The sequence below is a fragment of the Macadamia integrifolia genome, chromosome 9, assembly GCF_013358625.1.
Source record: "Macadamia integrifolia cultivar HAES 741 chromosome 9, SCU_Mint_v3, whole genome shotgun sequence".
Taxonomy (NCBI): domain Eukaryota; kingdom Viridiplantae; phylum Streptophyta; class Magnoliopsida; order Proteales; family Proteaceae; genus Macadamia; species Macadamia integrifolia.
Window position 1 is genome coordinate 12,779,194 of NC_056565.1, and position 23,232 is coordinate 12,802,425.

At 36.9% G+C, this 23,232-nt stretch overlaps 3 protein-coding genes across 3 annotated transcripts; 1 reads left to right on the top strand and 2 right to left on the bottom strand.

The window, feature by feature from the left end:
• Positions 1-3,710: 3,710 nt before the first annotated feature.
• LOC122088456 (cyclin-L1-1-like) lies at positions 3,711-5,130 on the top strand (the record flags this gene model as incomplete). The annotated part of the gene is given in 4 exon segments (XM_042657734.1): positions 3,711-3,984; positions 4,100-4,481; positions 4,581-4,619; positions 4,709-5,130. Coding segments are annotated over 4 exon segments (769 nt in total), but the record flags the coding sequence as incomplete, so codon positions are not given.
• Positions 5,131-8,075: 2,945 nt separating this feature from the next.
• Positions 8,076-16,612, bottom strand: LOC122087968 (proteasome subunit alpha type-6-like). Its single transcript, XM_042657105.1, has 9 exons — positions 16,437-16,612; positions 16,082-16,176; positions 15,909-15,990; positions 15,201-15,297; positions 12,493-12,551; positions 12,279-12,361; positions 11,463-11,558; positions 9,093-9,152; positions 8,076-8,470 (listed from the first exon to the last, which is right to left on the bottom strand). Exons 1-9 carry the CDS (start codon positions 16,510-16,512, stop codon positions 8,378-8,380), a joined length of 741 nt encoding a protein of 246 aa, XP_042513039.1. The 5' UTR covers positions 16,513-16,612; the 3' UTR covers positions 8,076-8,377.
• Positions 16,613-18,136: 1,524 nt separating this feature from the next.
• LOC122088853 (peroxidase 3-like) lies at positions 18,137-22,423 on the bottom strand. The gene is made up of 5 exons (XM_042658209.1): positions 22,253-22,423; positions 19,836-20,079; positions 19,477-19,668; positions 19,188-19,353; positions 18,137-18,659 (listed from the first exon to the last, which is right to left on the bottom strand). Exons 2-5 carry the CDS (start codon positions 20,055-20,057, stop codon positions 18,250-18,252), a joined length of 990 nt encoding a protein of 329 aa, XP_042514143.1. The 5' UTR covers positions 20,058-20,079; positions 22,253-22,423; the 3' UTR covers positions 18,137-18,249.
• Between the last annotated feature and the right edge of the window lie 809 nt (positions 22,424-23,232).

Consider the following 23,232-nt stretch of genomic DNA (forward strand, 5'->3'; position numbering starts at 1 on the left):
GATTACAAGCAACGCATGCATCTCAGGTTTGCACAATTGAAACAAGAGAATTTGACCGTTGAAGAGTATGTTGCTAGATTTTATTATTTGGCCACTCGTTCTGACTTTGAGTGGGATGAAGAAGTCTTAGTGGCCCAATTTCGCAATGGTTTGCACCCTCAACTTTGTGCTGCCCTTGCATCTAGTCGACTACCTACAATGGAAAACGCCGTACAAGTAGCATATCAGGTTGAAGAAAGTCTGAAACGCCCATACAACCGGAGAAATTTTGCAGATACTTTTTCTCGAGGTACTAGTTCCGTTTGGCAACAGTCTCCTACACAAGAGAGGTCATCTAGCAAGCCACAGGCAAGTGCTACATCTCTGGCTTCTTCACGACCTAGTCGGCCGTATTCTCCACCTCGACATATTTCTGAGATGTCATCTTCACGGCCTACTCGCCCATACTCACCCCCTCGGCGTGATTCAGATAAACCTTCTGATTCTTCAAAATTTACAGTTCGGTGCTACTCATGCCATGGATTTGGACATATCAGTGCCCAATGTCCCAGCCGTTTGGTTGCTTTTATTGATAAGGATTCTCCTATACCATATATTCCCGAAGAGCAACTTGGTTTTGACACAGTTGATTTAAGAGAAGAGCGTGCAACAGGTGAAGTCAATGACACTCTTAGTGACGATGACCAACATCCTTTTTATGTCATTCGTCATGTGTTGACCACTCAGAAGGCCACTGAAAATGAAGATTGGCGCCGCAGTAGTATTTTTCAGACTCGTGTGAAGTGCAATGATCAGTTGCAAACCTTGGTCATTGATGGAGGCAGTTGCACTAATGTTGTCTCTGAAGACGTTGTTCGTAAGCTGGGATTGAATACAGAACCACATCCTAATCCTTACAAGGTTGCTTGGGTGAACAACACTAATCTCAAAATCACAGATAAGTGCTTAGTCACATATTCTATTGGTGGATTTAAGGATACAGTCCAATGTGATGTTCTCTCTCTGAAGGTGTGCCATATCCTTCCTGGTCGACCTTGGTTATTTGATAAGAAAGTACAGCATTGTGGCTATGCCAATACTTATGCCTTCAAGCATGCCAACAAGACTATGAAGTTTCATCCTGCCAAAGATCTCCCTGAAATTAAGCTCAAGAAGATGGTGGGATCATTCCTCATTCAGCGTATTCCTTCAGACGGTCTCTTCGGTCCTTTCCCTAACTCGACGGAGTCGAGTTCTTTTCAGAGGAGGAGAGTTGATGCAGATACAGCTGCCCTTTCTTGGTTGGACTAGCATGACCGGATTTGGAAGCCAAGAGCCAAGAAGAACCGGTCCAACCCAGGGTTTTGGTCCAACAAGGGTTGGAAATAAAATTAGTAGTTTACTTAGTATTTTATTTCATGCTTTTATTTTCCAGACTTGAACGTAGGAGTAGGATTTACTTCCTTGCTTTGGTTTCCTTTTTATAGTTGTTTCCTAGTTTAGGCTAGTTTCCATTTCAGTTAAGTTTCTAATTTCATGTTCCTATTTTCCTATATATTGGCTGTACTCGATTGAAGATTTAGAGAGTGATTTTGATTATTGAATGAATATGTTGAGTGTGATTCTCCTTTTCCCCCCTCTCTACTCTGATTTCCCTTCTTCCTTAAAGGTTCTCCATCGCAATGGTTAGAACAGTTCCCAGTTCACACCTCCTTGGACCTTGTGAGAGTGGACTTGCTACAAGTTATGGCCTTTATCTAACTGTAAATATAGATATTTTTCTTAATGCTCAACATGTTTTGGTTTCAATCGATTCTATATTGCTGATTCCTATGGTGGTCTTACTAAACATGGCCAGTTAGGCCTAGAAAAAGACAAAAGCAACTTAAACGAATGATGAAGTCTCATCTATAAAACCCTGTGAATCATTGTGAAACTTAGGATAAGCTCCCCAAAAGAAGTATTGTCACATGAAAGCTACTAAAACTTGGCCTGAAATTGATGCAAAACATGGGTCGCCGAACCCTATTTGGGTTCGCTATGGTCCCACCTGATTCAATAAAGGGCAAAACACTAGAAGGGAATGGCAAGCTTGTAATAAACCAAACCTTCCAAGGGTTTACTTGGTAAGTAAAGAAAGGAAGGATGTAACAGGAACTAGTATTTATTGTTCAGGAACAGACTAGGTAATAACACAAAATAAGGATAAGGACTGAATTAGACGTAAAGGAAGGGGTATTTATGGAAAGGGGATAGTATGGTGACAAATAAAAGATTGTCACTTGCTTCTTCTTCAACCTCACGGTAACGGTTAACAAACTAGTAGTATACCTTTTCAAAAGAGTGAACCTTTAACTCACTCAAACAGTTTCAATCAGGTCTGGCACTTCAGAGGCAGAATTGCCTAGGCCTTTTACCAAGGTCCAGGACAGCAACCATATTTGAAACAAAGGCTTAGATGGTATGAAGGTTAATTGCAGAAAATAACCAAAAACAGAGCAGGTTGCATCATCTGCTTATAGACTGATATAATAACTGACAAATGAAAACAGATCAGTAGTTGATCGGTTACAAAAGTTTTAAGCTGACTGAATGTTCAGAAAAACCGAACTGCCTGCGAGAAGAAAAAACAAAAATAGGAGAGGAAAAGAATAAAGGAGAAGGGATAGATTAGAAGGTACCAGGAAGAAGAAGATTATGGATCTGAGAAAGAAGAACCTGGGAAGGTGGAGGAAGAGATCAAACTGGAGAAGAGAGAGGAAGGCACAGCTCTTGGCAGACTACGATTTTTATTCAAATCATCGGTAGATCAGAAGGTACCAGGAAGAAGAAGAATATGGATCTGAAAAAGGAGAACCTGAGAAGGAGGAAGAGATCAAACCGGAGACGAGATAAGAATTCAGAGGAAAAGACAGAGGAAGGCGCAGCTGTTGGCAGCCTATGATTTTAACTCAAATCATTCCATTCTCAAAAAAGCTGCCTAAATCCTTGGATTTCAATCATATAAATAAGAAAAGGGAAAATGACTCCGAAAAGAATAGTAACTCAACTAACGAAAAACAACTCCAAACTTGCTAAACTCTTACTAAGTATCCTACTTTCTAATACACGGAGTGATTTAAAATAAAAGATATTGTTATCCCATGTAAAATAAATTCTTAGAATCCTACTAGACCCAAAAGAAAACAATTGGACCCAGATTGAGGAGTTCCCTAACTATCCGATAGAATGACCAATAGACACTTGTGACAAATGTAACAGTTGGTACCTGAACACCAAAAATATTGTTGGTGTTTGGAACATTGTTATGGAGAAAAAAATAAAAAGGTAGCGTGTCATTCATTTTATGTATTTATAGACCAAGATTTTTTGCTGAAATATCCAAAAGAAATTTGGTCATCAGATGGAAATGGTCCCCAAAACAAAGTTTACAACTAGGGATGATGGACTCTCCTGTCATACTGATTGTGTTCCTTCCTTTTGTTTTAGGCCATTTTATTCATTGTCTTTCACTCAAGGAGGTCAATACCTCCCTTGTTGATCTCTGCTTGCATTTTGAGCCCTTTCAGAGCTTAACTATTGCTTTTATACCCTTTTTTTCTTTCTTATTGTTGCAGCGTATAATTGATTATCTATAGAGGTTACCATTTATTTTACTTTTGCCAAAAACTGTTTGCTTTGATTCAAGCTTCAGTGTCTTATTTTTTCCTTCCATGGATTATTTTGAGCAGCTTGCGTACAACCTTGTGCGTTAGATTCAAGAGTGAAGTAGTTGCTTGTGGTGTTGTATATGCGGCTGCTCGAAGGTTCCAGGTACCACTTCCTGAGGACCCTCCATGGTGGAAGGCTTTCGACGCAGAGAAGTCTGGGATTGATGAAGTCTGTAGGGTTCTGGCACACCTATACAGCCTTCCCAAAGCAGTACACATACCAGTATGTAAAGATGGGGATTCATTCACAACATCGAGACAGACAACAGACTCACAAGCACAGCAAAATTCGAAGGTGAATTACAATCTTATGCTTCATTTTTATTTCTTTGCAAGATGGTGGAATTTGGGTTTATTCTACAACATTTAATCTGTGGAACTTGACTGAATGATTTTTATCATTTGCTTAGGAAGGTACGCCGAATGGACCGGCAGCTAATAATGATTCATCTAGTCCCAAGGCTGTGTCTGCAGTTGCCAATCCAGACGCCAGTGGTTCAAAGGGTGCACTTATAAAAGTGGCCTGTGAAAAATTAAAGGAGTCCAAGAAAAGTGATGATGACACCAAGAATCTCCCAATTGATGAAGTGATGAGAGAAGAACCTCCATCGAAGTCCAAGGCTGACCATAGACAGGAGGCAAGTGGAGAAAGGAACAGGGAGAAGGAGAGGGAGAGATCAAAGGCTCGGGACCGTGATAGGGGAAGGGATGGTAGGGATTCTGACAGGGAAAGGGAACGAGAGAAAGTCAAGGATAGAAGCCATCGTTCAAAGGAAAAGGGAAAAGATTCAGGTTAACCGAGTCACCTTATTTGTTATTCGTTATCCTGAATTATGAAAATTTCTTTTTTGATATGCCCAATTCCTGAGCTGTTTATGTGCATGGTTTCAGGAGGGCATTCGGAGAAATCAAGACACCATCCACCACGGGGTATGTATGAGCTCTTCCATTGTTCTTACATTGCATAGCATTTTCTTGAATATGGATCGATCAATCTGAGACTGCTTCATCTCGTTTAGATCGTAGTGACTACCATAGCTCCTCTTATTCGACCCGCGAGAAGGATCGACACAGACATCATCCATACACATGAACCAGCAATATTCTTTCCATTTTGGCTACTGGGTTTTTGCAGCTTGATTACCCCAACTGTATATTTTGACACCTAGACGGAAAATGGATGGTGAAAAGAGTGAGGGCATCCATACTAGATTTCCTGTAGTTATAAAGCTCAGTCATGTTGGGGAAATAATATAGTGCTCTAGGTACTGTGTTTAATTGTCAATATACAAAACTATGCAAATTTTCGTATGTGGATGTATTTTTTTTTTAGCAGAACTGGTCTGTATTCTTGGATCTTACCTGTGTTGAATTAACATGTTTGAACTGCTAATGAGCTGGTACACCACCTTTCTTTGCTTAAAACTAGAGTCCCAAAGTATATTCTGTTTTGCAGTGGATGAATGTTCTTTTGACTCCCTGTCTAGTTTTGTTCACATCAAAGCTGAGGTTGATTGCTGCCTGAAACTAGATGGTTTCACTATGGGTTGCAGTTTCTCTGCATATTTTCGTCACTGAAAATGAATTTAGATAAGCTACTTGTGTTAAACTTGAGGGGAATTCTAAAATTTGAGACTAATAAGAGGGAAGATCTCTGAGCTGCTGGCGGAGGCAGTGCCGATTCTCTCCATTCCCTCTATTGACCAACCGTCTGCTGGCCTCCCTATTGGCTGTCTCCTGGAGGACCTCAAACCCTCCCCCACATCCCCCCACCCCCCACCAAAAAAAGAAAAAAAAAGAAAAAAGAAAGAAAGAAAGAAAGAAAGAAAAGAAAAAATGAAGAGGGATTATCACTCCCCTCCCTTGAACTATAGTTAAATATTAAGTTCCCCACATTTGTACAGATATTTCACTCCCCTCCTCCTAAATGAAAAGATTCTATCTACTGTGCTTGGACAATTTGTTATGGTCATTAAGTCTGCAATTTTTTATTCTTAATGACCAAAATACCCCCAATCCCTTTAGCTGTTAAGGGAAAATGCTAGGAGAATGCTCTCCCAATAAAAGAAATGGATTTATTTTCTTATTTAGATTTTTTTTTTTTTTTTTTTTTTTGTTTTTCTTTTCTATTTTTTTTTGGGGGGTAATGCTTTCTCAGGGTTTCCAAATGTCTCTTTCTTACTAAAGTAGTCACAAAGTGGAGGAAAAAAAAAAAAAATCCAAAATGGTTCCAACTCTAGATACTGATACAGATCAACAAGCTCTGATTGGATCATTTTGCCCTTAAAGGTGCTAAGGTGGAACACATAATTCGCATTTAGGTTCAGGCACCGTTGAGGGAGCCTTGTGCACTGGATTGCTCTTTAGCTTAGAAGAGTGAAAGAAATGGACTAGTCTAATAAACGGGAAAAGGCTGGCCACAGGTGCCCTGCTTGTCTGTCACTCTCCCTTTTCCCTTTGGAAATGACCCCATGTTCCTTCCATCCAAGCCCTCCTCGCTCCCACCCTGGTTGCGAAGAAAATTGTTCTTTCAAAACAAACGGAGGCAAGGGATCTATAACACTTTTATAACATGATCACTTTAAAAGTAAATTGAAAAACTTATCCAATTTTCTTAGGACTAAAACTTGATCATTGATATGGGTGTATAATCTTCTATGACCTGTACCCATTATAGCAAATTTAAACAAACCTTTCTAATTTTAATTACATAAACCCTGTATTTTCCATTGAAATATCATCCAAATTCTCAATTTTCTAGTGTGTTTTTGTAGTGTGGAAGTGGACTTGCCTTGGAGTGCTACATATAATTGAGTTTCATAAAAGTAGGTTAGGTAATGGATTGTTTTGATGAACATAATTCATGAAGAATGCTTTGGTTTGATCGATCTATATTAGTACATTAGGTAGATAGTCGGTATCTTATTATGGTCTGTCGTAATAAGTCTGTGGTTGATCTGTACTAATGCATCAGGCAGACAACCAGCACTTTATTATAATCAACTATGATCAGTCAATCTTTTTTCATAGATCCTTACATTTGTCCTTGCTAGAAACCTCCTTGTAGCCAACCCTTTCAAATAGGGATGACTTTAATTGTTATTGTTGTAGTTTTTGTACAGTTTCTAACATGTTCATGGTTAGCTTTATGGGTGAAGACGAACCATAACCCACCTCGTCATTGGTGGGTTCTCCAGAGCGCTAGCTTAGAGAGCCCTCTTCCTTTTATTAGTTTTTGTGTATGAAAAAAGGTTTAATTGCATTGGTATCCTTTCTATTATGTGGATTAACACGATCAATGACCCATAACATTGGCTCGAAATAGAAAAGTGTTTGCCACAAATGTATCCAATTTAAGGGGCTGATTTCGCTGCGTAGCGTAAATTAACAGCTCTCTCTCTCTCTCTCTCTCCTCCCACAATAAAGGGCAGATATGACACTTCATAGAAGAAAAAGAGAATTAGACACAAGGAGGGCACACGCTAATTTACAACCAGGCTGATCTAACCACCCGCTCAGCTTGTACCTCTTTGATTAGTGATTGCCAATTTTGCTTCAGAACGTGCTTCGCCTCCATTGTCCATCAAAATACCATTTTGTTAAGTTGACTCGTCACAATGAATGTCTTTTTCTGAACTTTGAACTCCACTATCAGATGGGAGATTTACTAAACCAAAAAGGTGGATTTGTTGTGCGAAGAGTGTGTCATGACCCATGGCTGCCTGGCTGGTGGGAGTAGGCGGTTCCCCCATTGTGGGTAAACGGAAACCTGACTCTACAAACCCAAGGAAAGGCTGCACAGCAGTAGGAAGGGCGTTAAGACTAGAGCTTTTGGTAGTGCTAGTAGGAATGCAAGTGAATGAATCCCATTCCCCAACAGCAAGTTCAGTGCATAAGCCCCTTTAGAGATAGGGTCATTAGAGAAGAGCTCGTTCTTTAATTTTGAGATCTTTAGATTGGAGGTGCTAGCAAATGCTACACAGCCTGGCAGTGTTCCTTCTTCCCCTCATAACCATTCTCATGTGCTTAACCTCTCCATCTCTCTAAGGTAGCTTTTGATATGATCCTAGAGAGGAAGCTGAAAGTAGTTCAGACCCTTTATCAGATTGTCTGGAAGCAGTTGGATGGCTGCAATCTTATCCTACATTTGGTATGCATTCTTGGATTGCATTCTAAGTCAATAATGCATTCTTTAACCACATTGGCAATGCAGATTCTGAGAAACAGGACATGCTGATTTACTTTGACTTTTGTGGAATGCAATGATACACCATGCCAATGCAAAAATTTTCATCTAAATGCAATTTTCTAATTCTGGGTGTCAAATGGATTGTGCAAATAATAGTGCACCCAACAGATTTATGTAATTCTAATAATTGGCCAGCATTGGTAGAACTGAAAATTTGAATTGGATCCAAACGCCCCCCAAAAGGCGGCTTTGCTACAAATAGTCTTGCCCCATCAGCAAAAAAATCCAGATCATGGTTTAGAACCTTAGAATAAATGGTGGGAGTCTTCACTTCTCCCAGGTTCTGATAGTGATACAGTATCATGGAGATTAGTCATAATTAATGGGATGGAACCAAAATAAGCATACTGACCACAACTTCATTACTCTATAAGAAAGATCCATCCTTGTTCATATCCAGAGGATTTTCAACCGTGCAACTTATGCAATTCCTTTGTGTTTAATCACGCTCGCTGATGGCTGTCAAGTGCTCATCAATCTCCTCGGTTGACAGCACTCTGAAAATCGGTTTTTCTTTTTTCACAACTCCTACCTAACAAATATCAATTATTATTGTAGTTAGTAACAGGAGATTAATCTTTTGATGCAAAATAAAATAAATGCCAAATACACAAGAAAATGCTGTGTCCATGCCATTTAAAGAGGGGAGGAGGATGATTTGGAGAACTCATCGTTTCTACTGGTAAGAGCAATGGACAGAGCTAACTTGTTCCGATGGTATTGGTCCAATAGTCTGGAAAAAATAATTGAACTGCTGGACCATTTAAACCACCAGATAGTAGGCTAAAATGTTCCTGCTTCTGGTGTATCTTCATAAACAGAACTTTTGAGGCAACAGACAGTGAGACCAGTTAAAGAAGGAGAGAGACTACTAGACCGGTCCGGAGACTCAGGACCAATAGTTATTGCTCTGAACAGTTGGAACATCTCAGTTTCATTGGCCTGATATCAAATAGTAAAATTGGTGCAGGGAAAAAAGGGGGGTGGGGGGGACAGATTCTCTGTTGATAACATAGAAGAGCAGAATCCTCCATCCAGGTATACAATGAAACATTGGAATTCCCAACAAGGGTACTAGTTCCGGTCCGAACAGCTTTCTGAAATTGTTACTTACGCTGCTAATACTTCAATGAAATGAATGAAAAAGTCAATACCTCAATTTCATTGGCTTTGAAATCCTCTTGCAAAACTGATTGCAGGGCAGAAATGGCAGTCTACACAATTGAACAACAGTGAAAATGTTATTCTTCAAATAAAAGTCACCAGAAATTCATGGATTTCACATTTTAAAGAAGAAAACCAGCATTTGATTTCCAAGGGATTGCATGCTTTCAATCTAGAAAGCTGTTTCTACCCATAGTTTTTAAGGCGGTAAGGCGACGGAGGCGTTTGAGGGTCTTACGGAGCACCTTAGCCATAACGCGGGCATAAAGCATCGCCTTATCGACTAAAGCGTTCCTGTGTAATTTTTTTATAAAACCAATCTATTTGGCTCAAATCCTAGTTGAATCCTATTACTCATATGTTAAATAAATATTAAAAGTTCATATTCATACCAATGTAAGATATTCATTAAGAAAACAAATCAATAAAGTGAATAAACTAAGTTCATCTTCATCAATCATCAATCATATTAACATATAATATAAATACATAATTATGAAACTAAATTATAAATATAAAGAAAAGAAGACATAAAAAATACAAGCATTTATTATACTTACCTCTATAATGACAAAATGAATGCCTGAGCCCTAAGGTCATCTACTATATTTATACTCCTGTCAAAGAAGAATGAAGCTCACCGCTGCCTGAGCAAGCTCACCGCTGCCGAAGCAAAATGCTCGCCTAGATCAGTGGTTCTTCCTTGTTCCTTAATTTGTTCTCAAAGCCCTTTCTTAAAACCCTTGACAAAATCTAAACCCTGTTTGTGAATTGTGTTTTTGTTTTGTTTGTTTTGGTTATTTTTGGTGGAGTAAAGTTGATTCTATACATCTCAAGTGTTAACAAAACCATACACCTACCAATAAAAAATCTATATTTTGAATCTTCATTAAGTAATTTTAAAATGTGTAAAAAAAAAAAAAAAAAAAACCCATAAGGCGCCACTTCACATAAGGCGGAACACTGCCTTACCATCTCTAGACCGCATCAGCACTAAGGCGCTAGTAAGGCGACACCTTAGCAGCGCCTTAAAAACTATGTTTCTACCTCACAGAAATTTAGACTAATGGACCAATATCAACTTCAGTGATCAAAAGCCTGTTGCTTAAGACTCCAGCGTTTGTCGAGTTTGCTCAAATTCGAATGATTTTGTCAAAGTGAAGTACTATGTCAGATCAGGTATGCTTCTCCCAGTTTAAATTATTTACCCCAAAAATCCCACCAAAATTGCAGAAAAACAAATTATTTTTTGTTCTCACAAGTTCAGGTCTAGACTTGAAGGTATGTACTCAGTGTATATGGAGCATATAAGGTTAATAGGAACAAAACAACTTCGAAGCTCAAAGATATATGACAAACTGAAAAAAGGAAGAAAAAACCTTCAAGTTGATATAATTTGTTATACACATGATACTATTATATAAAAGGCAAGGGCTGACAAGGAATGGCATGGCCAAATCTGAGACGCATACCAGTTGCAGATTCTCTAGATTGGCCACATGACAATTTTCTCAACCATTCCAATTAGATGGCTCCATCCAATGTGGTGTAACTTTTTTCAGCTAAACTTATTTTGAACAAAGAGAAAGGGGTTAACAGGTCCTCGAAACAACACAACAATTTCCTAACACCACCTTTGACCTACTGTGGAGTTGGCAGTTGGCACCATGCTGCTTCGGGTAAGAGGAGAAAACTCTTATGGGAATATTAATTGTTAGTAGGATGTGGAGCATGCGGGAGAAAAGAAAAAACAAATTTTTACAAGGCAGCAGAACAATGCAAGAGACTATAAACTTCATCCCCGCTAAAGGGGTAAATTCACAGCCTACACAGGGTACATGTTCCATGGAATTAGTTATCAATTCTACTGTCTGTAATGAATGAGATCATCAGCTTTTCTCCCGCCATGCTTAATTGTGCAGCTCTACAGTGTCAATGCCATTAAAAGAAAGGTTTGGAAAATATCAACAATCACAAGTAAATACTCTAACCAAACACAAGTTCCCGTGTCCAAAATACCTAGTTGATAGAAAACGAAGTATTTAAGTCATTGTCTTGAAGATGCCAAGTTTTCAATCATTTATTAATTTTCCTTTATTTTTGCAAAAGCTCTCTAGTAATTATGTTTCTCTACCATTTCATGTCCAATTAAATTTAGCAACTGAAGCCTTGGGAAATAACACAAAAGCAACCAGTAGGGGGGGCATCCCTCCATTTCTGAACAAGGCATACAGGTTCAAGCATATGCATTGCAGTATTATACCGTAGAGTCGGACAGGGAATCTTCCTCTTCTCCATGGCTTTTCAGGCATCCAAAAATTTAAGATGTGTAAAAGCCTTTAAGGAAAAGGTAATTTTACCTGTACAGTTTCTTCATAAGAGAAAGCAGGATCATTTTTCATTTTCTTCTCCAAGAAGTTGATTGCCTCCTGTTCTTTCAAGCCAGCACTTGTGGCCTGGGGCAAAAAAGAAGGAAAATCAGAATTCCCTCCTAAAGCATTAAAATATGTAGCATCACCAATGACACAGCAATGATTAGCAATGACATGATGCCTCTACTTTGATTTAACTTGGTTAACATCCAAGGTACATTGTTGATTGCATGAAGCAAAACTTGCTGCAAAAAGGTTCACAACCAATAATACCATGTAAAAATTATAGCTGTCCTTAAAAGTTAAATGTCAAAAACCACTTCCTTTATATGGTATATAAAAAAGAGAAAGACTGAGCAATTCAAGAGTCAAGAATGCCTGGTGGAACTGTAACCTAAAAAAAAAAAAGAATATCAGCAAGTAATAGTAACAATCAATGTAAGGAATATCCTTACTTAACCGTGTGTTTTACCATATCAAGTTTCTCGTGAAGCTCCTAACCTTAAGTACATAATCCATAGGCTAGTGTTGCCTCGTCCCCAAACCACCCCTTTGATGATGATTAACAAAACTATACATCTTTTACCGTAAAACATATTACATAAAAAGAGAAGCATATCACATCCAAAAGAAAACAACACACTAAAAGTAAGCACCTGAAGAAGCCAAACAAACAATAGTCATCAAAAGGTTGGAAATGAACCCGCGTACATTATCCCAGCAAATGGCTACCTAGAACCAAACACGCCATGGAACAACTACATCACTAGTTAAACAAAGTTAAAGATAAAACTTCCGAGATACCTTGTGACCAAAGAAATGACCGGCTGGGTCGCACTTGAATAGTTGAGGCCCATTCTCTTCATCAATACCCAAAACCATAGCAGCTTCACAAGGTAATAATAAGAAGGGTATGGAAAATATTAGCAATGAAAGCTAGGAAAAGCATAGTTACATTATATAGCTTCACACCACAAAGAAAATATTTATATGTAGAATAAACAAGCAAGTGACATACCTACTCCAAGAGGTCTCATATAGGCATGTTGGGTATAGATTTGTGATTTGTCTGCAATCCTGTATGTATTCAAGAATGAAATACAAGTTAATGACATGAGACTGCTTTGAAAGTATGATAAAGGTACCAAATCAGTCATCACTATAATATCATGCTGACACCAAGTCATGAATCAGAATTAGGAATTGAGTGCATCTATATGTATGCGTCTATATGTATGGGGGCTTTCTAATTCAGATTTGGAGGCGTGAATGGAAATATAGTGGTTTCATGTGGGGATTATCTACGTGATGATTGCAGTCAACCCAATTAGCCATTGTTTTCTATTCTCTGTCAATGGTTGCTGCTATTACAGAATTAGGGGTTGCTGTTCTTCTTTTCGGACCTTTAAAAGATAAAAATCGTGAATATAGCAGCTCTAGACGTAGAATTTCCAGAGAGTCCACCTCCATACTTATTGAAACAGCATCACAGATGGAAAAACTTTATAGATAAGAAACTTTATTTGGAAGAAGACAGTTGAAGATTAATTGAAAATCAGACAAAGAAATCTGTTCATTCAGAACAGGGCAAAGGTTGAATAACAACCCCAGGAAAGAGATCTATTCTCTATGCTAAAGTCTAAACCATAACCATATTCCATTGCTTCCAAGAATTCTGTTTACAAGGTTCATATGGAATCGCAGCAGCTCCTAGCCCATAGGGTTACTAATTCAGGCTCAAAACAACCCCCTAGTTGACCTTCACATAAGTACTTAAATTCTCCTAACTAGACTAGGATATACCTAACCTCTCTTTTAGAAATTTCTATAAACTAAACATGACTTCAATTACTTCTCCCTTATTTTATTTATGGGCATGATAACATTTGTTATGGTTGGAGAACTGTTGCAAGTTCACAACTTGCCACTTGGAAAGCAATTGATCAATGTTTGGGTCCATGCTATAAAGGGCTCATCACCCATCTACTTGGTCAAAATTCAACAGAACAGAGCATTCTATATGAGTTAAAAGTGTCTCCAAAGTTCTATGAAATTACAAACTGACACTAACCTCCATTATTATGTATTAGAGGTTGATCGCGTTCTTGCAATTTTTCATATCTTTGATCCACAATATATACTTTTATTGGGATGAAAATTTACCAATGAGATGGGTACAAAATCCTCCATAACATGGACTCACCCCTCTCCCTAGTTAGTTAATTAGCATTGAAAATGGCGAAAAAAATAAAATAAACGAACACCATTTTTTGGCGTTTTAAACGCATTTTGCTGAAATGCTTCATAAAAGTAGGTAAAAAACGGAAACGGCTAGATTAGAAGTTCTAAAGGCGTATAAAACACGTATCTGTTTTTTCGTTATATTAAAAAAAATGTACAGTAAGTTGCTGGGAAATGTTACAACTGAGTGAACTGACAACTGACTTTAACTACTAATTTTGATGTGTAGTGTCTATACACAGAGAAATAGGATTTTTTTTTTGGGTAAATGATATTTGATTTCTCTGTGTATAAACACTACAATTTCAATGGTAGGTTTTTTTAATATGTAGTGTCTAATACACATAGAGAAACCTACATGAAAGTATTTAAAATGCTTCATGCATTAGATTTCTTGTAGATTTAATTTTATGTTAAAGGTAGTTGACTAATAATTTCTCAATTTATGCATGTATATTGCAGTTTTTTCAGCACCCCATTGTCCAAATTTAAACATTTTAAACTTGTACCGTTCGTTTTATTTTTTTGCCGTATCTACCGTATTTGACCGTACTTTTTACCGGTCCCATTCACATTTTGATCTGTTTTAAACATGTCTGTACCGAACACTGGTTTAACTAACAGAGCCCCTATCTACCATTACTTGCCAAATGGCGCAGTTGGTGAACTCTACGAAGTTTGCCTACCATGGTGAACGTTGCATTAACCTTTCCAATGTACAGACACACATACATGCTTGTCCACTATTGTGACATACCCCATCTTCTAGTGGCTCATTGCACAGAGGCCAATGTATGATCCTCATTTTACCTTCTGAACAAAAAAATGAGTTTAATTACGTAGACTTATGCCCGCTAGAATTACCACGTGTAGGCTCTCTTCACTCAACCCATTAATAAACAAGAAGGATCACCTCTTTACTTCTCTTGCGAATTTCAAGGGTCTTGTTTCCTCATACTGGTTGTTGATGCCGCACTGGTTCACTACTGTGTTTAAATTTGTATGTATACACCAACTAGAGAAGAGATTGAGAGTATGTTGAATCTTGAAGGCTCTCGGTGGCCAGCCTACTTCTACACAACCAGTGAATACAACCACCTAGAGGTGTTCAGCTTTAATGAAATTGATCTTGCTGCACCTCACCAGCTCACTCTATATATAATGAAGCCTTTAAGCTCTTCATTCCTCACCAAAGAAGGGGAAAACAGGGTAGTACCACCCTTGTCTTTCTGGATTCATCTCAATGTGACAACGACAAAGTTGAAAATGAATACCTTCCATGGGGTTAATGTCTATCAAACTATTTATTCCAAAAGTTACTTTTCTACCTTATTTCAAGCAATATAAGTCAGTGTCATTAGGAATGAGATGGGATGAAACTTTGAACTTTTGAATTAGAATATAGAGCATGAATTCCTTGAAGAATATAATTTATGCAGTCCAATAAAGTAGAAGTGAAACTAATTATGGGCAAAATAACCATACCATCTGGCTAATACATCCACTGGCATCTCATATCCATATTTGAAACGAAACTCAGCTGCTTCATTCCTTGCTTGTTGGACCAATGTCCTTGCATCAGCTGGAAATGGAAGATAAAATTCACTGAGATCTTGATTGGCCGACAAAAGCATCCATTGGAACCTATTGAGTGTTTACATCTTTTTATGCTAAAAAAAATAAGAAAGAAGAGGAAATGGGGGAAAAAAATCTGCCTAAGCAATTCAATTGAAAATACTTGTCAAAGCAGACACACATTCACATGAAACTCATACAAGATAGTCTATTTTATTGGTACTTCTCATATGACAAGGTTTGTTATATCTTTCTAAACTTCCCAGGACCCTCGTGATGTCTTTGCAAGATGCAGCTCATCCAACCTACTTTTGGAATGGTCTCACCTCTATTAACAATCAACCTAAATTAATAAAATAACAGCGAATGTGTTTCTCAAACCAAAAGAAAAAAATATAAACCGTAAAGACAAACACTTTATGTATTAACATAAATACTAATTATACAGCAACAACATGTAGTTAACTGATGCCCAAGTATCAGATAATTTTAAAATGAAAAAAAGGACCTACGAATCCCCCCCCCCCCCACACACACACCAAAAAAAAAATCCAGCTATTATTTAATGATTCCTAGTTATTTCAAGCCAATAACATAAAAGAGCTTCAGCAAGGAAACCTGTCATGCCGGTCGCCAACAATCCAGTGTACTTCGTAATGGCAAAAAGATGTGTAACACTAGTATGATCCAAGAGCTTGTCCTGCATCAAATGTCAGGAGCCAAGTTACACATAATAATTCAATTCGCAGATCAAACGAGTATCTCGTCAACAAAAAGCGAACAGTACCCACCGGGACCTTCTTCTGTGTGACAACACAGATTGAATCCTTTCCTCGGACACCGATGGATGTGATCCCAGAAGCCTTCACTGCCTTAAAAGCATACTCTGTTCATCCATTAAGAAGTCCCAATATCATAACACTGATAACTTTTTTGGGGATAAAATTAGAAAAAAAAAAAAAAAAAATCTTCGAAATCAGGTCGTATTGAATTCACCGAAGAAACGCAGATCCATCCATTTTGAAACTAAAACGATTATCTAAGTTCATTTACTTCGAAAAACCTAATTGACTAACTCCGGAATTAAAATTTTTGGGAGCTTGAAAGAACTGAACTTTAAATGCGACGACGGAAAAGAAAGCTTACCAACTTGGAAGAGACGACCTTCCGGGGAGAAGATGGTTATGTGACGATCGTAACCAGCTCCACTTCCTCGACTCATGGCTTACCTATCTCTCTCTCCTTACTTTCGTTGTCCCTCAATACAGACTTGCAGAGAGCATATAACAAGGGGAAGAAAGATTGGCGGACAAGAAAGCGAGAGCAGTCCGACTATTTTATGTTCTAAGTTAGTGGTCTCAGCTTGGACCGGCTTAGGCATGGTGGTTCGGAACCGGCCCTAATTAGGGTAGTCCGGAGAACCGGGTAATAAGGATATCACTTTTTTTTTTTTTTTTTTTTTTTTTTCTGTTTTTTTGGGGTTTGGGGTGGAGGTGGATTGAGATCCTCTGTAGCGTACATCAGCGTGTAGTGCAGATCTAACGACCAGGAATGCTTTGGGTTGCATTTTGGTGCCTTAGTTTGTGTGTTTGAGCATTCATGGCCATTGGATGATGCACTACACACCTATGTGTGTTAAAGAAAAGCCTAATCTCGGCGGTGTAAAATGGGAAGTAGTTTATCAAGTATAGACCAAAGGGGTCAAACAATAGCTTAGTTGTAAATTAATGCTATGTTTGGTATGCATTCTTTGTATAGGTTTTGGGTCTAGAATGTATTTTGAAACCTTATTCTCTCTATTTTATAGTTTTAGAATACATTTTAGAGCCAGAATTTACCCAGAGAATGCATAACAAACACGACCTTTGTTTTGTTTTGTCAAAATTTTGACTCGAAATGATATTGATGTCTGAAAATTTTTTATTTAGATTTTGATTGTAAAATGTATTCTAAAGTGAGAAAGTAGAGAGAATTGGGTTTCAGAATAATTTATACACCTAGAATCTAGTTTTGTTTTGCCAAATTTCGATTGTTTGTGATTTTTTTTTTTATATAGAAATTTCAGCAAAATTCACGTATATTTTTCAATTTCACATGGGCTAGGCTTATATATCTTAAAAAATTTGTAATTAGGTAAACTTATTGTTGGGGTTGATGTCTTGTATTCTATAGATTGATTTTATCAAAAAAATAAAAAATCAATAGACTAAGTTTGTGGGCTGCCTCCGAAGGGCCATTAAAAGCATGTAAGGTTTACATAGGATAATATGGGAAAACTTGTATCTCTTTATTTCCCTATAAATGGTTGCTATGGGGATTATTAGGGTTATAGAGAATTCTTATAAATACGGACATACGTGAGGAAGAGAACATGTAAATCATTTCTCAATTGATAATGAAAATTACACTAATTTCTCTTGTGAATATAGAAATCTTATTGAACCATGTAAATCTTTATGTTGCGATTGTGTAATTGTTTCTTCTTTTTGTTTACTGTATTCCCTAAATCGGGAATAGATTTCAATTACTACACTTATACACAGCCCTCTTTTTTGTAAAGTAATGCCTCAACCAATAGAATATAAGCAATTAGAACATGCATGATCTGGGTCATACTACACCTGACCCATTAGGGGTAGTCCCAAGCATGCCAAGTTTAACACACCCCATTGCCATCCCAATTTTAAACTTTAAACCATGATAGCAATATGCTTGGGATCAAGGGACTTGTGATTTGTGAACAAAGAACACAAAAGAAATGTTTGAATTGAACTCCTTATGCAAACCCCCCCCCCTCCCTCCCCATTCCTGAATTTTAAAGATAAAATCAGAAAATCATAGAAAAATTCTCAAGGAAATTCATGGTTTTATTTCAAGTATAAAACAATACAATATCCCTTAAGAGACAATAATATTAAACCATTATACAAATATTATAGAGCAACTTGAAAGCACTCTTTTAATTATTCACAACATTGCATTTCTTCCTAATCTCCCCAGATTCACCTGTAAGGACTCCAATGGCTCCCATCTTCTTCATTGATATAGCAAAATTTTCAAAGAATGTATTCCTTTTCATCAACTGGTTGACAAGTTGGCTAGAGACCTCATTAGTTAGAAGGGCAGCATCAGATTGAAATAAACCCTTGTGTTGATTCACAGCAAGGTAGTAATGGCTATCGAAATTTAAACCGCTATTATCAGGGTCCATGAACACAGTGGTTGTGTGGTCAGAAAGGCTCCGGCATTGTTTTTTAAGGTCAGAGGCATAATCGGATAGCAGAGAAGGATCCATATTTTCTTCCTTGCTAAAGTTGAAGAGCCTATTGCTGAAGGAGTCGCAATGTGCTTGTCCAATAGTATGAGCACCTAACCACAAAAACTTGACTTCTTTAGTTAACACAAGGGTAGAACTTGTTGTCACCAAAATGATAAACAAAAATGTTGGACCCTTCTTTAAATAGCCGCTCCTTGTCTTATTTTAAAAAATTACGATAAAAATAAAAGAAAGTTATATATATATATATATATATATATAAACGAAAAAAAAAAGTAAGGTTATGATTTTTTATTTTTCCTCTAACTTTGGTTACAATAAGATTTTCCCTTAAAATTAATTACTTTTGTAGAGTTAAACGTGCCTAGAACTACACTATAAGAAAAATAATTGCAAAACAAATATGTTTAATTTTGACTTTCTTCTACACTTATTTTGTCTTGTAAATTTACTTGTTTTGTAATTCTTTTTCTAGCTCGTAGATCCCATAATGACATAATGCAATTTCCCACCAATAGGCATAGAGAGAGAGAGAGGGGATGTGAGATGGTATTTGCACATTGGCGTCGTGAGGATCCTTTGCCCTAAATTCCATTACGAATCATCTAATGGGTACATACCTGATAAGACCACAAGGTCATGCATGGTGAGGCCTTTCCTAGCAAAGGTTTGCTCAAGAGCCTGGAAGTTGAATGTGGGTAAAGGGAGTTCGGCGTCAGCCTCCGACGACTTCGACACCGTACTATCTCTTCTTCCGGTTAGCACTTGCCACATATCCTTCTTGAACTATAAACCCAGATGATCAGATCAAACTATATTTCAAGCTTGTTAAGATAAGAGTGAGTGTCCATGGATATATCAATTCATCCAAAAATTGCCTCTACTTCTCATAAATTTGTGTCAACTTACTTGGTTGGAAACAGCATCCCTAGCAGCCAATGCTAGGATATCAGCACAAGAAACTACTCTTGGGCAAACATTCTCTAATTCTTCCTTTATCTCTTGGATCACATCAAAACCATCTAGAGTTAAGTTTGGGGATGCATCCTTCTCAGCTACATTATTTGGAGTGGAATCCAATAACACTGAGCCATCACAACCCTGAAAAATAAACAAACACCATCAACCCATCAACTATCAGATTAGTAATGTAAGTTTATATGTATGAAATCTTGTTGGTGGGAATCAATCGCGCAGCAGAATAGATCGGATTGGGATCTCTTACAGTAATGTTCAACAAATCTATATAACATTTTACTTATTATTACCCTAACAAAGCAGTCATGGTAGTGCAGCCTCAAAAGATCAGCTGGAACACCAGGATCCTCCTTGACATTTTTCGCTGTGATTTCCTTAACAATGTCCTCGGCGCGAGGGCAACTAGTTTCATAGAAGTTCATCTTTAGACCATCTGATTCAGCTTGAAAAAATCCAGAGGCACAAAGAACCATCATAGAGATTAGCAAGGGAGAGTGGCTGGTCCTCCTCATCTTCAAAACACTTTTAACTTCACTGTTTAGCAAGAGGAGAAATGGGTTATTTGCTGCAAACTGATACTACTACAAATGGTACTTTTCCCTTGTCTAATTATAAAACATCTAAGCACTAACCCATATGTTACATATTTTTTTTTTTTGAAATGACAGGTATCTAGGCCTTCGGCTTGACTATTCCCAGGGGCCCATACTAACTCCATAATCACATGAACTGGGTCATACCGGGGTTGAATGAGAACCATTCAACTTTCACTGAAAGCAGTGAAGAGCACTAAACACCCCCGTGTGAGTGGCCCAAGATGTGTCTAGTGGGAGTCGAACTCAGGATGTCCGAGTTTACAGCTCGTACCAAGTTCGTTGCTCACCAACTACGTTACCCCCTTGGGTTACCCATATGTTACACTTAAAAGGACCAAAGGAACAAGAATGATGAGAATCTACAACAAGAAAAGAAGCAATAAAATGCAAAACCAAGTAAGAGATGTGTAGAGAGAATATAACCAAGGATAATGTCTAACATGATATAATGGCTATCCAGCTTGTATGATCTTTTTAAAATTTTATTTCATTTTTGGTACCTCATGTAGTATTAAGGTATTCAATTCATCACATGGTAAGGCTTAGAGTAACCTGATGATATACAAGTGCAACTCCTCCTAAGGAATATGGCTTTTGAACAAGTCCACAATTCACGGGGAAAAAGAGAGAACAATATCAACAAGTAGTTGCATAGAAAAAGAGAGAATACCTTTATTCTCAAGGAGAGATATGAAGAAACCTATTCTTTAGTTTACAAGAGAGAATGAGAACTTGCAATTACATGCACTTTACTATCTCCTCCTTGTATTTAATCTGAATAGGAAGGGACAAAGTCTCTTGGATTTTAAGATATTAAGTTTAATAAAATGCGAGGTTTTGTCTCTTGATTTCCAAGACGTAAAAGAATTTACAGAAAGTCTTCGAAGTACTAATTCATATCAAAGACAAAATTTCTTCTTTTGAATTTAAAGATGTAAATCATATTAAATATACTTTTTTGTTTTTTAATCTGAAAAAAAAAAGTCTATTAAATACCAAAAAAAAAAAAAAGAAGTCAAGTATCATGAATTCAAAGAGTTAAAGACTCATTTAATGACTGCATCTTAATACCCTAATCTTATAAAACAAGTCAAGCAATGGGTAATCCACCGAAATTTCTTAATGTGTATTTATTTATATTTCTCAAACAAGAATATTTGCACATAAGAAATTTTAAAATATAGCATTAATCCCCTAAATATGTACATTGATGATAACTTAGTCCATTCAATATGCAATACTCCATAATAGGCCTACGAGTATGAAATAACTATTGCCACCATCTTAGTCCATAAGAACGTTTTATATAGAGGATTTGAGCCATTGATTGGACAAATATACTGTTTTCAAAATATTTAAAAAATAATTGCTACTAATTAATAATATTTTCAAAACCACCTTTTATGAACTGCTTTCTAAGAATACCACTAAATTCAGAATATTTTTAATCATGAATATATATTCTCTCTTTTGATATTCACCTTTTAAAAGTAGTTGATTTTTTTTGCCGAGTATCTCTTTCGTCTACAAATAAATATCATGGATCTAATGCATTGATATATAACCAGTTATTATTCGACCATTAATGTGTCAAACCCTATGCTACCTAACTACAATGATAAGTAACTAGATCTCTGATCCCCCACTATACCTAATTGAAACGATGAGGAACTCTCTGATCTACGATCAATTGCAATCTACTAAAAAAAATATTGTCCCTAAGCCAATAAATAATAATACACTTTTGTAGCATCAATGACCAGTTTTGTCCCTAGCCGTGAAGAACTCTAGATATAAACTTATTGGCAACCAACTGAACAATCTATCATGCAAATTAATTATAGATAACTACTAAACTGGTTTGATGGACATACCAATTCTAATACTCAAGGAACAAAAATGATAAGGATCTAGACAACAAGAGAAGCAATAAAATGCAAAACTGAGTTGAGGCCAAACCTTAGTTTAACAAATATATAGAGAGAATAACCAAGGATATTGAATTACAGAAGATAATCGCTATCCTTGTAGGACGATTTTAAAATTTTATTCCATTGATCATACCTCGTGTATTATTAGGGTAATCATCACATGGTATGGCATAGAGTTACCTGATAATCGACAAGTACAAATCCACCTAAGGAATTTAACTCTTGAACAAGTCCACAATTCCCAGGGCAAAGAGAGAGAGGACAACCCTAATAACTATTTGCAGGAAAAGAGAGAATAAAGGCTCTAGGTAAGGAGAGAGATTAAGAAATCTTTTCTTCTCAAGAGAGAATGTTAATTCATAATTTTACCAACTTAGCTCTCCCCCGCCCTTATATATAGTCATGAAGAGACAAGTCTCTTGAATCCCAAGACATAAATCATATTAAATAGTTTTGTATCTTGAATTTGAAAATATAAAGCATATTAAATACAGGGTTTCGTCCCTCGAATTCAAATACATAAATCATATTAAATATGAGGTTTCCTCTTTTGGATTTGAAAATTTAAATCATATTAAATATGAAATTTCATCTTTTGAATTCAAAGATAAAATAGTCTTTTAATTAAATTCAAAGAAATAGAGTTTTAGAATTCAAAAGGTTAAAGTTTCTTCTCCTAGAGAAGTAAACCAATTTAGCTACTATATATAGATATCTTTATTAAGATACCCATTAAGGAAAGTTATCTAAACGTCCATATGCCAGATCTCATAATCACAATGTGCAACTTTTTTTTTTTTTACCATCACTATAACAACAACAACAACAACAAAGACTTATCTCAACTTAATAGGATAAGCTATTGGATTTGGTCATTACTATTGGAGAAAATGTTTCATCATGATCGACCCTTTCCTTTTGGAAATAACCTTTTACTTTCAGTGTTGTTTTGAATCTTACTACTTTCCCATCCATGCCTCAATTTTCTTGTAGATCCATTTACAAAATGGCTTTTACGCCTTGCAGTGGATCAACGATAGTCCAAAACTGATTGGATTACATAGAGTCCATTTCAGAGCACATAGCTTCTAACAAAAAAAAAAAAACAAAAAGCTTCTAACCACTTAGCTATATCTACACCTTTAATAAATTTTTAATAT

Bases quoted from the DNA above. Each gene is read 5' to 3' on its own strand.
- LOC122087968 (XM_042657105.1), bottom strand. From the start codon at position 16,512: ATGAGTCGAGGAAGTGGAGCTGGTTACGATCGTCACATAACCATCTTC. The intron at 12,552-15,200 runs GTATGGTTATTT...GAATACATACAG, and splicing joins GTGGATGTATTAGCCAGATG to GATTGCAGACAAATCACAAA. The intron at 12,362-12,492 runs GTATGTCACTTG...TACCTTGTGAAG, and splicing joins TATGAGACCTCTTGGAGTAG to CTGCTATGGTTTTGGGTATT.
- LOC122088853 (XM_042658209.1), bottom strand. From the start codon at position 20,057: ATGAGGAGGACCAGCCACTCTCCCTTGCTAATCTCTATGATGGTTCTT. The intron at 19,669-19,835 runs GTAATAATAAGT...TTTATTTTTCAG, and splicing joins ACCATGACTGCTTTGTTAGG to GGTTGTGATGGCTCAGTGTT. The intron at 18,660-19,187 runs GTATGTACCCAT...TTTTGTGGTTAG, and splicing joins TGACCTTGTGGTCTTATCAG to GTGCTCATACTATTGGACAA.